This window comes from Pipistrellus hanaki, assembly GCF_964339955.1.
Source record: "Pipistrellus hanaki genome assembly, chromosome: 14".
NCBI lineage: Eukaryota > Metazoa > Chordata > Mammalia > Chiroptera > Vespertilionidae > Pipistrellus > Pipistrellus hanaki.
The window spans coordinates 39,552,715-39,569,317 of NC_140516.1; the positions used below are offsets into that span (position 1 = coordinate 39,552,715).

Genomic DNA, 16,603 nt, shown 5'->3' on the forward strand with positions numbered 1-16,603 from the left:
TGGGCTTCTCCCTTTGGGGCTAGTCATTTATTTTTTTTTTTAAATTACTTTATGATTAAGGTATCACATATTTGTCATCATTCCCCCCATTCCCATCCCAAACCCCTCCCCACGCATGCCCCCACTCCTCTGTTGTCCATGACCACTGGTTAGGCTCATATGCATGCACACAAGTCCTTTGGTTGATCTCTCTCCCTTATCCCCACCCTCTCCTACCTTCCCTCTGAGGTCCGACAGTCTGATCAATGCTGTTCTTGTTCATCAGTCTGTTATTCATCATTTTCCCTAGATGAGGGGGCTATCATTTAAATCTGATGGGAGGGGCAAGCTGGTGGGAGGTTCTGGGCATAGGGCTTGTGCTCTGAAGGCACTCCACCATCATCCAGGAGCGTGGGAAATTAGGAACTACTTCACCCCCCATCCTCTAAACAAAGGGGCCATGACCCACCCACCCCACCTCAGCTCTGGGCATGACCCAGGGTGCACTGCTGACTGCCCTCTCTGGCCTCACCAGGACATGAAGGAGGCGGACTTGACTTCCCCCGAGGCCCTCTGAATGCTGCTCTAGTGTCTCTGCTAGCTTTGAGCGCTTTGGAAGAACGCCATGAGAGAAATTGTGAGAGGCTTCTCTTGGAAGGTGTTGAGATGAACATGTGTAGTTACAGTCCCCCTGGACTGGTGGGCCTTCAGGAGGGCATGTGCCAGGCATCCTGTCCCAGGGAGCAGAGCCCCCAATCCCTGAGCCTCGGCCAGGCCTGCTGCTCACTGTCTTCCTGTTCCCACCCCCAGGGGCAGGCTCCTGCATGGACGGCACTTTACCTATAAAAGTATCACAGGTGACATGGCCATCACATTCGTCTCCACGGGAGTGGAAGGTGCCTTTGCCACTGAGGAGCACCCTTACGCGGCTCATGGACCCTGGTTACAAGTGAGAAGGCTCTTTTTCTTCCTCCCACCTCCTTTCTCCGGGCTCTACCAGCCCCCGTCCCCTCCCTCTCCTCCCTTGGCAGCTCTCAGTGGCTCCTTCCTGAGGGCTGGGTATGAGAAGCCCCGTGGAGTGTGGCTGCTGCTGCCTGTCCGTCAGCTCCAGAGCCCTTCCTGGCCTCTCCCCTATCACCTGAGACAGAGTGATAACTCTCTGGGCCCTGGCCATTGGTAGTTCTGTTTGCCATGGAAATCCAGGTTTTAGGGTGTGCTCTGCACCCTGGGGAAACCAAGGGTGAAGTAGAATGGAGGGCGTGTGGGGGCCACTCTCGAGTTCCTGTGGAAATTCCACCAGAATTCCTAGAAAATGGGCCTGTGGACCCGGAGCTGGGATGGGCAGGCCTCGGCAGGCAGAGCCTCTCCCTCCCCTCATCCAGTGGCTCTCCCATTCCTCCGGATGGAGACCAGCTTCTCTGCACAGAAACCTGTTGGCTTGTTCTCCTTTGCTCTTCTGGCTGGAGCACAGCTTCAGTGCCACTGCCAGACGAGGTGCTGGGCTGACAGCTACAGGCCCCCTTCCAGACCCCACCTGTTTCAGGCCTCATAGGTACTTGGTCCAGTCCAGGTGTACTAGACCCGTGGTGGGCAAACTGCGGCTCACGAGCCACATGCGGCTCTTTAGCCCCTTGAATGTGGCTCTTCCACAAAAGACCACAGCCTGGGCGAGTCTGTTATGAAGAAGTGGTGTTAGAAGAAGTTTATGTTTAAAAAATTTGTCTCTCAAAAGAAATTTCAGTTGTTATAATGTTGATATTTGGCTCTGTGGACTAATGAGTTTGCTGACCACTGTACTAGAGGAACAACATCCTTGTTTGTTGTTGTTTGTTGGGGTGTGGGAAGAGGGACACTCTGCCTTACCTCTCTCCGGAGTATCAAGAAAGGGACTCTGACCCTAATCCAAAAGGTGGCCTGCCTTGTTTGGGGTGGGGGTGAGATTACAGGAGAGGAGAAGAGAGTTTGTGGGTTTAACACGGTCTGGGGTGGGATGGGGGAGGGTCTGTGAAGCATATACTACACTGTTAATGTGGGCGTGCTTTTTGTTTGCATGTGTGTGTTGTCTTGCAGCTGAATTTCTCCTCCTTTAGGCCGGCACTCTTTTCCCCTCCCCCAAAATACTAACCCTTAATTAAAACAAACAGCAGACAAGGGACACCAACCACACTCCCCAGACTCGGCCAAGGTAGAAGTGGAGGCTGGTGCTTTAGGGATATTGTGCTCCATAAATTATCTTGCCTTTTTCCACTGTTGTTATTATATTGTTTCATAACAAAATTACTTTGAACCATAAAGTTATAAATACATTTTAAAAGTCCCTCTTGGTAACATTAGATTTCTGTCCGTGTGGTGTTGATAGTTACTGTAGCAAAAGCTCTGAAGTATAACATTTGAAGTGAGCTTAGTACAAGTGGAAGGGCCTCCACACCCCACCCCCAGCGGTGTCCCGGGCCCCAGGCTGCCTCTGTGGACAGCAGGTGGGAGCAGGCCTCTTGCCTGGGCAGAGCCAGTCAAGAGGGGGAAGGTGGAGACCATGCAGGAGACCCCATCCCCTGAGAGCTCACAGGGCTTCATTCCCAGTAGATGACCGAGTGCTGACAGATAACATTAGTGTATATTGGAGGTTCATGCAGTTTCTTGGGAAAGTAGAGCCTGGGGCCTCCCAGAACTCAAAAAGAAATCCCCCGATACAGTTTACGTCCTCAGTTCTGAGCCTGTTGTTGGAGTCCCACCTCCCCCGGGAAAATCTTCCTGCCCTGAGGAGGGGTGGTCAGCATCTCCAATTCTTACAAGCCTGGGGACCTTGAGCTCCCAAGGACTGAGCAGATGCCATGTTGCCCATCAGTTCCCCTAAAGTTCTGGACCCAACTCTAGTTCCCAAGCCTCCTATCCCCAGCTCTGGCATTTCAGCCCACTTCCGCTCCCCTCGCCTCGCCTGCAGCCCCTCAGTGAGCTTCAGTACTAGGGCTCTGCTTCTCCCCTGCACATGTCCCCTCCCGTTCACTGTTGCCTGGGGAACCGGGAGCAGTGGGAACCAGCCGCTGGCTTCAGCATGTTTCAATAAAGTTGCTGTGCTGGGAGCTGCTTAATCAAAGGCCTGTGTTATGGGCTCATTAGTGTGGTCCACCACAGGGGCCAACTCACAGGGGAGCTCCCAGGAAAGCTGGCTAGGGCCTCACTCTCCAAGCACACACCCTCACTTACCAAGGGGTTTCTCAGGCCCTTTCCAGAAAGTCCTGGGAAACCTTCTGCCCTGCCCCCAGCTGGTCCTCACCATAGAACCAACACCTACAGCAGCCCTCCTCCCCATCCAAGCAGTCAGCATTTTCTGCATCTGACTGCCAGCCTGCTTCCTTTAGGGTCTTGCCACAGTGGTCATAGGCAGCTCCCTAGCTTGTGGGAACCTGGGCCTGTAATTACTTGTGGGCCTGAAGGTCTCCCTCTGAGGCTGGTTGTCTCCCCGGGAGTCTGCAGGACCTCCTCGGGGCCTGGGATTAGGCTTGTCACCAGTAAGGGCAAGAGACCCAGACTTTTTTCTTGGCTGCTACTTGAACCTTCCTGTTGGTCCCCGCTGAATTGGGAGGGGCTGGATGACTTCTTGCATCAGCCTTCAACAGTCTTGGAAGCCTTCATTTCCAGCCTTGGCACCTTGTTCTGGCTACCAGCCCAGGCCTGTTATCTCTTGGGGGAAAGGCATGGCAAAGACACCCCACATGGGAGGAGAGTGACAAAGGAGAGGCTGAGAGAAAAAGGCAGAAAGTGAGGAAATCTGGGCCTGCACCTGTTCTCCATGCTGCTTTTCTCCCCGTCTCTCCAGCCCCACGAACGTCAGGCCCCAGCAGCACAGAAAGGCAGGGTCATGGCAACCCCAGGGTGAGCGCGGGATGAGCCTGGCTTCCCGGAGGAGCTGGAGAGGCAGAATACTGCTCCAGTTCCTAGGCTTCTCCATTTCCAGAGGTGGACACCTTGACTCCCTCTGCCCTCCCATCCTGCTGTTTTCACCCTCATCGAGATGGAAAAGCCTATTGACTAACTCTGGAGCTGGGCAGGCAGGTCTTCAGACCTGGGGAGAGGCCTGCCAGCCTCCTCTCCTGCCTGCCTTCCCCCAGAATTCTTGGTCTTGGTGGCTTGAACAAGCCCTCTCCCTTGAGTCTGTCATCACCATGCTGTTAGTGCTGTGAGCAGGAGCCGGGCCCAGAGCTAAGTCATTCATCCGTCCCCAGCCAGGATGATCGAAGGGGAGGAAGTCGGCCCCAGAGGTTATGTAGGGGTCACATCACCAAATATGAGAATATTTTTTTAAGCCCTGCAATGCTTTCTCAGCTGTGTGGTGTCTGACAGCTCACCCAGGTGGTGTTCCCATTCCGAGCCATTGCCTCCCAGCCCTGATGGGAGGTCCCAGGCTTGGGAGAAGAAACCCTGCAGCTGCTCTGAGTGGCTCCACCCTGCAGGCCAGGTTTAGGGACTCACTGCTGGGCTCTCCTCCTCTGACTCATCACTGTCCTCAGGAAAAGCCCCTGCCCTCTCCCCTCCCTACCCACCCACTTGGATGTGTGTGAAAGACACTTGGTAATCCCTGCCCAGGCCCTGAGCAGCTCCTCTCCAGTGCCTCCAGTTTCCCCTTCCACTGGTGAGCCTGGCCACAGCTGTTCTCCCTGGAAGCCTTTGCTCGGCTGTCGTGGTGACCTCATTGTCCAGGGGCCCACCCATTGGGGTTTAGATCCCAGCACCGCCGGGGAAATATACTGCCCTCCCTTTCAGGAGATGATGGGATGGCCCACCGTGCCTCACCAGCCAAAAACAGCCAGAGCAGGGGGAGTCAGAGCCACCTCCTCCCCACCAGAGCCAGCTCCTCACCACCCACTGAGAAAGGGAAATGGGTGAGGCCTACCTGCCACACACGCTGCCCCTGAGTGTGTGTGTGTGTGTGTGTGTGTGTGTGTGTGTGTGTGTGTTCTAGGCTGTTTCTGGCTGTGGTTGTAGGTTGGAGTGAGGGGGGACACAGACTGGACAGCTTCCTCACCCCGCCTCCTTCACTGCCATCATGGGTGCCAGAGCAGCTCTTTGGCTTGGCCCTGCCCTGTAAACAACAATTTCCTTCCCTCAGAGAAGGAAGAGAGAGAAAAAGAATCCAAACTTGTTGGAAAGCAAGAACAACGTGTCAACACGAAATGCAAACAAGGCCCCAGACAAAGTGTGGATTGTCGTACCAGGGGGAAGGAGTGGGCATTGTCAGCACTATTTGCAGACTCAGAAATATCATTGACCACAGACATTTGAATCAGACCTGCAGCATCTGGGCTTCTGCCGGTAGCATAGCCAGACCTGCCCGGGGCAGGCACTGACAAACAGTCCCTTTCTGAGTTCCTTTTGGGACTTGCTGGGGCCTGGGAAATTGGGCAGCTGTTGACAACCCTCCCTCATCACCACCAGCCAGGCTGCCCCAAGGTACCTGTGTGAGTAACTTAGACTAAGTTTCTGGCCTAGATTTCAAGCCCCCTCCCTGATCAACCGTGGGGTGTGATGGGGGCAAGGAGCTGCAGCCACCAACTCACCCCTGCTGGTTAAGCCTGTGCCCAAACTCCGTTCCCCTGTGAACCCGAGTGTTTCACACACACACACACACCCGCCATGATTTCCTGGAGCCCCTTTTAAAATGCACTTGCCTTGGCCTTGCCCAAGATATTCTGGTTCCGGAGGTCTGGATGGGGCCTAGTCTTCCTATTTTCAAAAATTTCCCAAGGGAGGTTGGTTGGGGGCTTTCCCCTCGCAGTAGAGTGTCTCTTCCCTCCGGGGGCTGTTTGTGCACAAATATTAACATTTTATGCCCAGCATTTTGTGAGTTTAGACATCAATGAATGCTATTAAAATTTTCATCATCATCATCATCATCATCATCATTATTTATACTGCTGTTTTCTGGACCAGAGTAACTGTTGCCTTATGTATGCATTCTCTAGCTAGCCTGGAAATTTTCCCTGCTGTCCCACTTGGAAACCATCTTTGGGCATGGGTTTCCCTGCCTTTCCAATTGGCCAACTTAGGCTATTGGATTTTTTTGTTTTTGTTTTTTTAATGTTTTTATTGGTTTTTACAGAGAATGAGAGGTATAGAGAGATAGAAACATGGATTGGTTGCCTCCTGCAGACTCCCTACCAGGGATCAAGCCCTCAACCAGGCATGTGCCCTGACCAGAAATCAAATCAGTGACCTCTTGGTTCATAGGTCAACACTCAGCCATCGAGCCACCCCAGCTGGACATGTCCAACCTGGTTTTTGAGCAGGTATGTCTATGTTTTTTAGCAGCTATGTCTATGGCACCTCAGGGTGCCAGCCCTTTTGAGCTTAGCAACTAGCCAGGAGTTATGTGGCTAGTTGGGGTTAGGATTGTTGATTTTCCAGGCCATTGGTCAAAGCCAAAGTCATCTTCATCTCCCCAATCAAAGGAGAGAGCAGTGTTGGCACTAATTATATAAGGTTTCTAGAATTAGGGTGCCTTCCCCAGATAGAAAAAGTGCCTCTACTACCATGAGGTCAGATTACTATTCCCTTTTTTTAAAAAATTGATGAGAGAGAGAGAGAGAGAGAGAGAGAGAGAGAAGGGAAGGGAAGGGAAGGGAAGGGAAGGGAAGGGAAGGGAAGGGAAGGGAAGGGAAGGGAAGGGAAGGGAAGGGAAGGGAAGGGAAGGGAAGGGAAGGGAAGGGAAGGGAAGGGAAGGGAAGGGAAGGGAAGGGAAGGGAAGGGAAGGGAAGGGAAGGGAAGGGAAGGGAAGGGAAGGGAAGGGAAGGGAAGGGAAGGGAAGGGAAGGGAAGGGAAGGGAAGGGAAGGGAAGGGAAGGGAAGGGAGGTGAGAGAGAGAAAAACATTAATTTATTATTCCATTTATTTATGCATTTATTTGTTGCTTCTTGTATGTGCCCTGACCTGGGACCAATCCCACACCTTGGTATATCAGGATGATGCTCTAACCAACTGATCTACCCAGGATCAGATCACCAGATCACTCTTCTTTTATGTTAATCCTCACCCATGGATTTTATTTATTTATTTTATTTATTTATTTATTTTTTTTGAGCGAGAGTAGAAGGGAAGGAGAGAGAGAGAGAAAGAAAAAGAAATACGGATGTGAGAAAGACACATCGATTGGTTGCCTCCTGCATGTGTCCCGATCAGGCTGGGATCAAATCTGCAACCCAAGTACATGCCCTTGACTGGGTATTGAACCTGCAGCCCTTTGGTACGCTGGCTGACGCTGTAACCATTGGCAGCACCATCCAGGGCAGGTCACTGTTCCTTTAAAGTCCAGAAGACTCTTGTCCTGCTTGTCTACACAATGGAAATGATAGTTTTCTCCCTTGCAGGACTGCCATAAAGATTCGGTGAAACAGTACAGGTCAAGCACTACGCCCAGTGCCTGGCACACAGAGGAGCATTGCTCCTGCTATTGGTGGTGGTGTCATTGCTACTGTCATTGTCATCACCGTTCCCGTTATTATTTGTGGCAGAGCCAGGCAACTCCATAGGGACCCAATGAGCTTCAAGAACCCCAAACCCCAGAATTGCACAGGCTTTTCCCACAGTTGTATCACAACGGGGAGTCTGTTACTAGTGAGAGTGCTCCATCATAGCTGTCTATCTCCAGTGTCCTGTTGATAAGATCTGTTAACATTCTCAGCTCCAGGTCTGAAATATACAAAGAACGGGGTCTTTGTTGAATTCAAGCGTCTAAGGTTTAACTCCCAAAGGAAATTAAATTAGGTGCCTGGAGCTATGACAGTCTGTCGTGTTCCTTTGCAGGGAATGTCACCCTTAATATCATGCAGATCTCATGTATAATTTTACCCCGTTTAGTTTCTTTAAAATAATTTGAAGTTTCCAGCAGGAACCAGCAAATCATCAGAAGTGAAAATTAACCAGCAATTAGGGTTGGTCCCCTTTTTTTGGTCCTGCCGTCCCCTCTCCCAGCTGAGTACAGAATGAGTCCACAGACAGATGGTACCCTACACCCTTGGTAGTTGTTCTACTAAAAGCCCCCATAACCCACCCTCTCCACCACCAATTCCAGGCCTTTGTCAGAGGAACTGGCTTAGCGCTGAACTCAGCGTTGGTGGGGTTCTCTCTTCCATTGCTGTAAAACAGCTCTTTGGAGTCACACTGGGTGGGCACAGTCCCTGTGAGCCTTCCCCCACCTCATCTCACCCCCAGAACTCATTACCTCTCTGGCAGAAAAGTCTTCTCCCTCCAAGTTATTTGTGGGTTAGAAATCAGCCCAGCCTGCCCCAGACTGGAGCCATTGTAATATAACTGGGTTTTAGGTATGCTTATGTTTGTACTAGCATTTGAAGAGATGGCAACGAGTCCCGGAAATGCCAAAAATATGAATGTGACTTTTGTACTACTCAGGCAGACTGGTGATAACTGGTAGAGAAACTCCGGACTTGGCGGTGGGGGAGAAGTGGGGGGGGGGGGGTGAGGTGGACCCATGGGATAATAGGAGGAGGAGGAGCAAGGAGCAAAATCCCAGTGGGAGGATCCGTGGGATTGGGAACTGTAGTCTGTGAGAGGAAGTCAGCCAGTCCCACTGTGCGGAACTGGAAGAACAGGGCGGCGGGACACACACACACACACACACACACACACACACACACACACCTCAGCCCTCGGTGGGGCGTTTCCCTAGATCAGCTTTGCCCGTCTGAACCTTGTCTCTGTCCTCACTTGAGGCCCAAGCTCCCCAGAAACTTGAGTGAGGAGACGGAGGCCGGTGGTCGGAGCTGTTTTGTTCCTGACTGTGGGCTCATGGCCTGAAATGGAGATATCCTTTGGCTCCCTGTCAACAAGGGTGGGGGGTGTGCAGGTGGGGAATGAACTGACTTCATTCCTGTGTCCCTGGGGCTCCACCCAGGGCTGGGCCCAGCAGAGGCACCCAGGGAATGCTGTGGAATCATGTAGATTGTTGGGCAGATGAGTGGAAGAATGAGCAAAAGCATAAACATCATGTGGTAAGAGTTCAGGATTTGAAATGAGGCAGTACTTCAGGCACTAACTAACTTCAAAGTCCAGGAATGACTGCGATGTGGTCTTGTCTCAGCCACTCACAAAATGTGAGGTGTTGGGCCGATGACAACCTATCTGTGCCTCGGGTTCCTCATCTGTAAGGAGACGGAGAGGATAAGGCTGTGAGCATTTGCAGGATGCCTGGGGTGGTGGCTGGTCTATTCACTTGGGATAGTTTTGCTCATTCCTTGTTCCTATCTGTACCCCATCAACCTCCTCCCTTTGGAGTCCTCTATCCTGGAAGGTCCTAGTGACCCTGCTGCTTTTCCTGTCATTTCACTTCATATCCCAACCTGACTATATTCTTTTTCTTTTTTCTTTTTTAATATATTTTATTGATTTTTTACAGAGAGGAAGAGAGAGGGATAGAGAGTTTAGAAACATCGATGAGTGAGAATCATCGATCAGCTACCTCTTGCATACCCCCCTCTGGGGATGTGCCCGCAACCCAGGTACATGCCCTTGACCAGAATCGAACCTGGGACCTTTCAGTCCGCAAGCCAATGCTCTATCCACTGAGCCAAATCGGTTTCGGTTCAACCTGACTATATTCTAAATGTTGGAATTTCTGCTCTTATCAGAGTGTACAATTCCCAGGGGAAATCTGATGGGTATTTTCTCAACTTCTTCATCCCCATCCTTCTCATAGAGGGTTTTCCCTCAGAGGAATCCTTCACCTTGGTCTTTGCCCATTGTTTTCCTTCCTCTGGCCACACCAGGTCATTCAAAGAGTGCCGGAGGAGGCAGAGTAGCAGCAGGGAGAGCCACAACCTGGTGGTGGAGGTGTCTGGTGCGGGAGGCCCCACAGACAAGCACAGGGAGGAGCTTGGCAAGAGGAAGACATCCTCAGCCTGGTCCTGGGGTGGTCAGGCCTGGGGTGGGCCTGGCCTGGCTCTAGAGCCAGCCTGAGCAGAGGAGCCGGCTGGGAAAATGGCCCGTCGGGCTGAGGAAGGCCCGAGTGTCCTTGGACATCCCCGTGGGTGTGAAACTTCTTTAGAGGGTGAGGGTGGTGGTTGTGCCAGCTGACTAGCGGGGCCAGGCTGTCTTAGACATCAACGTATAACGTGACAAGGCGGCCGACTGGAGCAGCAAAGTGGGACAGCTGGGAGGCGAACTGGAAAAGAGGTTTCTCCAAGGAGATTTTGAGGAACTCGGGCTGAATGGGCTGCAGGACGGAGTTTGGGAGCTTCCGGCCTGAGAGAATGTGGATACACAGATGGAAGTGGGAGTTGAGAGTCCCTTTACCCATTTATAAAACGAGATTGGTGCACAGATTCCACATTCTCCAGCACATTCTTGGATGTACCTTCCGGGGCATTTCCAGATTCCAGACCAGCTTGTATTCCAAATCCAAACAGATTCCTTTTGTCCTACCAAGTGAGGGCGAGGGGAACATGTGACCTGGTTGGGCAAGGATGTTGGCAATCACTCTTCTCTGCCCCTCGGCTTTTGTTCCCCTCTGTTGCACTGAAACCTGCAGGAGGCCCCAACTGCCAAAACTGGCATTTGCCCACCCATTTCCCATATCCCTTCTGGGACCAGCCCTGCTGCCCCTCCAGATGGCCCCACCTTGCTTCCCTATTGTCCTCTGATGCCCTCCCTTCTTAATCCTAGTTCCTCTGATATTGCAGGTAGGTGGGGGGCGGGGGGGGGGGAGGGGGGGGAGGAGGGGGGGAGGTGGTAACCATCGGAATAGGCCTCCAGCACTTCCCTCTGTCCTCGAACAGATCGCCGCAGGGGCTCATATCTTCTCCATGGCCAGGAGATGGTCCATAGCTTGACATTTGGCAAAAAGACCATCTATTGAAAACATAAAAGTCTTGTGCTTTCTTTCCAGATTCTATTGACGGAAGAGTTTGTAGAGAAAATGTTGGAGGACTTAGAAGATTTGACTTCGCCAGAGGAAGTAAGCCTATTTGATTCCCTCTGACAGAGGACTTAGGTCTCCAGGAGTGGGCATGCATGTCTGCGTTTCTCTTTCTCTCTCCCTCCATCCCTCCCTCCTCGCGCACTCTCAGGTGTCGGGATAGGCTGGAAGGAGACTCTGGAGACGTTAAACAGCGTTCTCTCTTGTCTTCCCACCACCCAGCCCTCGTAAGGACACCCGCACACTGCATTGCCTGCTCCTGAGAACCGCATTGAAGGGCAGCCAGGGCCTGCAGGCTAGTGCGTGTGCTCCCCGGCCCCTGCTGTTTCCTGGCAGGTTCTGAACAGAAAGCTTCTGCCTGCTGCCAGAGAACATTCCGCTGGGGAGTTCTGGTGGGCAGCAAGGGACTCCTGCTCTCGCCTCAGGCCACCCAGGAGCCACTCTCCTGACTCCTTTCCCCAGCCAGAGGCTCTCCCCTCTTGGTCCGCCTCCTCTGACCCCAGCCCAGAGCCTGAGGAGCTGGCAGGCCAGGTGGGCCCTTGTGCTTTCCTTGGCTGCTCCTCGGGGGTACAGGACTGGAGCCCACAAAGCCCTTTGTTTTTCTTCCTTGTTCCCGGCATCCTCATTTGCAGGGACTTACCTCATCCTGGAAAGTCCCTTCGCCTCCCCTGGCCTCCTACTAAGCAGCACCCCAGTGGGATCTGAGCCTTCCTGGCCTTGATGCCGATAGGTTAGTAGAACATTAGCAAGCTGGCCTTGGCCTCTGGAGAGTTCTCCTGGGCCCTCCCCGGCCTGTGGAGAGACAGGCCCTCCCTGGCCTTTTCTGCCGGGAAGTGTGTTTGGGGGAGAGCTCCTTCACTTCCCAGGGTCCAAGCTTCCCAGCCAAGGAGAGGCCAGGCAGGAGCTAGCTTTCCGCCAGGAGCTCCCAGCTGCCAGGACTCCTGGGCGACACAGGACAGGTGGCCTCCAGCCTCCCAGGGTGCGGGAAGAGTGCACAGGGCGGGCCTGTCCTGTCCAGGGCTCCAGGTGGACAGGAACTTCTGAGAGCCTGAGGTCACCCCTCATAGGACAGTGTCTCCTCTCTCCTCTGGGATACAGCTTGATAAATTAACTCATTTATACATTCAAAAGTCACCAAGCACCCAGTCTGTGCCAGCCAATCAGCCCCCACAAGCCACTGGTCCCTGAGGCCCAGCTCCCATTCACACAGACCAGAGCCAGCTGCCCAGAAGGCTTCCGGAGAGGCCATGTAGCACTGGATGGCGCTGTGCCAGCTGCTGCTCTGCGCTTGGATGTTGAGGGGGTGAGAGGGGGGCAGTCCAGGCAGGAGGGACAGGAGCCAGGGGAAGCTTAGGAAAGTAGGTCACTAAAAATGACTTTTTTTTTTTTCCTTCTTTCCTGTCCGGAGGCTGTCCCCATCCCTTGTCCCACTCTCCATTTAGTCCTGGCTGGACAGTCCCCCATCAGAGGAACAAGCCAGGAAATATCAGGGTTTGCTTCCAGCCCCAGCTCTAGACAGGCTGAGGGCCGCTCTTCCTCCTGTCCAGCTGGCCTGACCTCTCTCCTGGCCCAGGACAGGGAGCGTCCTGAAAGGTGGACCCTGTTTCCCAGTCAGTGCACATCTATTGAGCACTAGCTGTGTGCCAGATCACACTCAGGGGCCTAGAATATGGAGGGAATAAGATGTGTCTTTCCTCTACCCCACCGGAAGCTCTGAAACAAAACTATAAGCAAATCAGTGATTCCTGCGGGGGGGCAGGAAGACCTTGGTCTCCTTGGCCACCACTGGGACCACTCAGCCCGGAAACCTTGGGAAGCAGATGAGGATGAGCAGGGGGCGCATGATGGGGGATTGCTCTTCTGGAGGATGACCAGACCCAGAAACCACCTCCAGCCATCCTGCACCTCTGCTCCCTCCCAGGCCAAGTCGGAGCCTCCTTCCCTCGGTCCCTTTGGCAAAAGCTACAGAGGGCAGTTTTCCCTGTCCTTCTGCACCAGCTTCAAAAGAGAAGCCATGGCAGGGACAGGTTTGCAGTTTTAGACCTCAAACCATTTCCCTGTAGCATCTGTACCCTCCCCCTGCTCCCCATTCTCCAGCCCCAGGGCCTCAGGGAACAGATTCCTTACATGCTTGTGGCCAGAGGCAGAACCAAGGAAGTGATCTGGAGGGAGGTCAGCACAGTCAAGAAAGAGTTAGAAAACATGCCTCCCGCAACCTGGGGTTAATGATTGGCCTGGCCAGGAGAGGGGAGGAAGGGGTCACGAACTCCAGCAGCTTGACTTCAGCCACCCACCTGGGTCTAGCATTTGAGATTGAAACCAGGCAACCAGTGGCCTGTCTTGTCCAGGCACCCTGGGACAGGTCTGGGTGAGAGTCCCAGCCACTCTAGGCAATCTGGAGAGCAGGCCACGGGTTCTGCTGACATGTGCACTCTGGCTCTCTGCTTGCTCCCTCCACAGTTCAAACTCCCCAAAGAGTACAGCTGGCCTGAGAAGAAGCTGAAAGTCTCCATCCTGCCTGATGTGGTCTTCGATAGCCCACTGCACTAGCCTGGGCTGGGCCCTGCAGGGGCCAGGAGACCCGGCTGCTCCGCGGTGACTTCCGGTGTAAGCGAGTCCCACCAATAAAGGACAGACGTGAGGACGACGGAGCACCTACAGGAGCACCTTCAGCCCGGCGGGATGCCAGGCACGGGCAGCTGACCTCCGCCTCACCTGCGGTGCCAAGCCCACATGACCAGGCCCTGACCCCACTGGGTACTGAGTGGGCAAATGCAGACCTTCCTTTCCTGCTGCCGCCTCAAGTTCTGGTTTGAGAAGCGACTCTGGACCTTCAATGTGCCCCTCGGTCTCAGGCCGCCTCCTGAGCACCCAGCCGAGCGCCCAGCAGGAAGGAGGTGGGGTGGCCCTCAGGGTTCACTGCCCAGCTCAGCCTGGGAGCCTTGGTAGTCAAGCTCCTCTTGCCACCGAACAATTCCTCTGATTGTGTTTGGTTTTCTTCCTCTATTTTATTTTGTAGAAACCGATGGTATTGTATTGCTCTTCAGACATGTCCAGAAGCTGTGTATATAATGTCTTTTAAACAGAACTTTATTGCCAGATGAACTTTCGCATTCTCTCAGACAAGGGCCTGGGGCTATCTCCCCCTGAGCCGCCACCAGAGGAGGTGTGGTGCTCACCTGCCTGCCCAGGGCCCTAGCAGCCAGCTTCAGAGAGAGGCTTTCTCCCCGGTGGGCCCGCGGAGCCTGTGGCAGGGGAGAGCTGAGACTCCCCCATGAAGCCTTGAGCCCACTTTAGCTGGCCAAGAAGGAGTGCCGCTGCTTCCCATTAGAGGACCATCAGGATCTCAGATACTGGGTCGCCTCAGCCTCGTCTTCCAGGCTTGCCTGGGAGCGGGTGAGGCCAGCGCCTCCCAGATCATCCCCACCTGCCACTCAGGGCCTGGGTCTCCGGCTCTTTGACCACTCCCACCCCATTTCCTCACCCCTGGCCTCCCAGCCTCCAGGCTGCAGGACTCTGGCTTATTAACCTCTCAACGTCTTTCACTTTGATTTTGCAAACACTGCATTCTACCGCTCTTCTGTCCTCCCTACATCCGTTCATTTCTCATCCTTCACTCCCCATTCCTGTCCTGCCTCTGGGCCTCTCTGGGCTTTGGTCCCTTGCCCCAGTACTGCAGTTCTCATGGTTTTCCTCCCAGAAGCCAGTCTATTTCTGGCCTGTGATTTTGGGGTCCCCCTTAGATGATCTCCCACTTCTGTCCTAGAATCAGCAAGCCCCGTTCATGCTCTTTTACCCCATCTCCAAGGACTGCTATTTCAAGATCATCCTCCAGGCCTGTCCAAAGCAAAGCCATTTTGTCTGTCAGGGATCACATAGGACTATGCTCTGCCCCACCAACACCACCGTGCACACCAGGAGGCCATCGGGCCCAGCAGCCCCCTGATGGGAGAGCTGCCTCCGGGAGCCATGAAGACAGTGACCGTCTCTCCAGGGAGCAGCAGTTGGACTTCCAAGGGGCCTGGCCCCTTCTCTGCACACACGCTGAGGGCTACCTGGTTAATCCCATCAAACTCAGAGCATCAAGGCAGATCAGCCTCTGGAGGATTGGGAGAGATGGACTCCAGGCTTCCAGCAGCCAAGGTGCAACCTCTGGACCTGACGCTGGCAGCAGCTGTGCCTTCTCAGAACTTTTCAAAAGGACGTTTCCCGGCCTCCGTCTGCCACAGCATCTCTGCCTTTGAAGCTCTTGTCTTCTGATGCCTCGTGGCCACAGAGGTGCCATCGCCTTTCCTCCTCTCCTGCCACCTGACCTGCTCTCCACCAGTTCTCTTTCTGGACCCCTGCCTCCACCTGCCTGGTTTGGCGACGGGGAGGGGCTATTTTATAAGCTTTGTCATCAGTATGGGAGGCAGTAGGTGAGCTATGAGCCCGTGAAGCCTGTGGCCCCTGCCTGCCTCATGTTGGGAACCTCCAAGGTCATGCTGGGGCCAGGCCTCCATTTCCTTTTCCTACAGGGCAGTGGCTCTGGGGCAGTGGCAGGGCACCCGCTGTCTCTGACCAGCCCTCCCTTCCCGGTGTGACCATGCCTTCCCAGGGGTACTCCATGAAGCTGCCTGGTGAGGGGACGAGCAAAGCTGACCACGCACTGTGCTTAGCACAGCGCCTGGAACGTGGTGGCTGCTCACCAGATATATCCCTTCTTCCCCTCCCTGCAGCCCTTCTGAGCCCGACCTCATAGTGAGTGGGAGATAAGAAGCTTCCCTCTTTCATCTGCCTCTTCCACTGGCTTCCCTGAGGCTTGCCTGGCCCTACCCCACCCTCCCAGTCCCTGGTGCTAGGAAGGGGCGCCCCCGTGCTGTTTGCCTGTGGCTCCTCAGGTCCAGTATGGGACGTGAGAGGACCACAGACCCAGCTGCCATTTGGAGGGGGTGGAGAGGCTCATGCAAGCTCTCGGATCTGGCCAGGGAACTGGCACTTTCCTGTCCTCTTCCTGTTCCAGAGGCCAGGCTCCAGCACTGCGACTGGGAAGCCTTGGGGGAGAGTCTAAAAGGGCTAGAACGTTTTAAAAATAAACACAGGGTCTTGGGCCTGGGTTTTGAGATTGAGTTGAGGACCAGGAAAAAAGCTGAAAGTTGGTGCCCCTATGGGGCAGACCAGTAGAAAATCCCTTGACTATTTTTTTATTGGGTTGTGTTTCCTCTCTAGCTTCCAGGTCCTCCGTGCCAGGTGAGGTACCTGGGTCCCTATAATAAGTCAGGAGCCCTATAGAGAGAGCCCTCCTTTTGTATAAGTACCTGAATGCTGCAATAAGCAGACTTTTGTAAAATTTTCATTAGTTTCTAATGTCATTGGCGACTCGGTTCCTAGGGGCTGCAGCCAGCCAGGAACTTTTGTAAGAACGTGGCTGCCTCACTTAGATGTCGTTTCCTTCGTGCCCCTCTTCCTCTGTGTAATCTAAGTGCATTAAACAGGTTTGCAGAAGTGCCGGGTCTTGTGCTCCTTTCTGGCTGCCTGGATCGGGGTGCGGGAGCCCAGGGCCCCGGCAGAGGGGGTGGATTGGACTCGGCCTTTTAGAAGCTGGGGTTACACACGCACTCCCCCCCCCCTTTGTCATCCCTCTTTCTCTCCCCGCCCCCCCACCCCCGCCTCCCCTCTTAGGCACAAATCTCCAAAGCTCTAAGGGACCCCACAAGACTTG

The 16,603-nt window shown here is 53.9% G+C and overlaps 1 protein-coding gene across 2 annotated transcripts in view; it reads left to right on the forward strand.

The window, feature by feature from the left end:
• The window catches only part of SUFU (SUFU negative regulator of hedgehog signaling), an 88,931-nt gene extending 72,545 nt beyond the window's left edge, over positions 1-16,386 (forward strand). For both annotated transcript variants that reach the window (XM_084903872.1, XM_084903873.1), the window contains exons 10-12: positions 790-928; positions 10,873-10,941; positions 13,363-16,386. In XM_084903872.1, the coding sequence (XP_084759998.1) occupies positions 790-928; positions 10,873-10,941; positions 13,363-13,452 (298 nt within the window). In that variant the 3' untranslated portion in view covers positions 13,453-16,386. The remainder of the gene's footprint in view (positions 1-789; positions 929-10,872; positions 10,942-13,362) is intronic.
• The last annotated feature ends 217 nt before the right edge of the window (positions 16,387-16,603 follow it).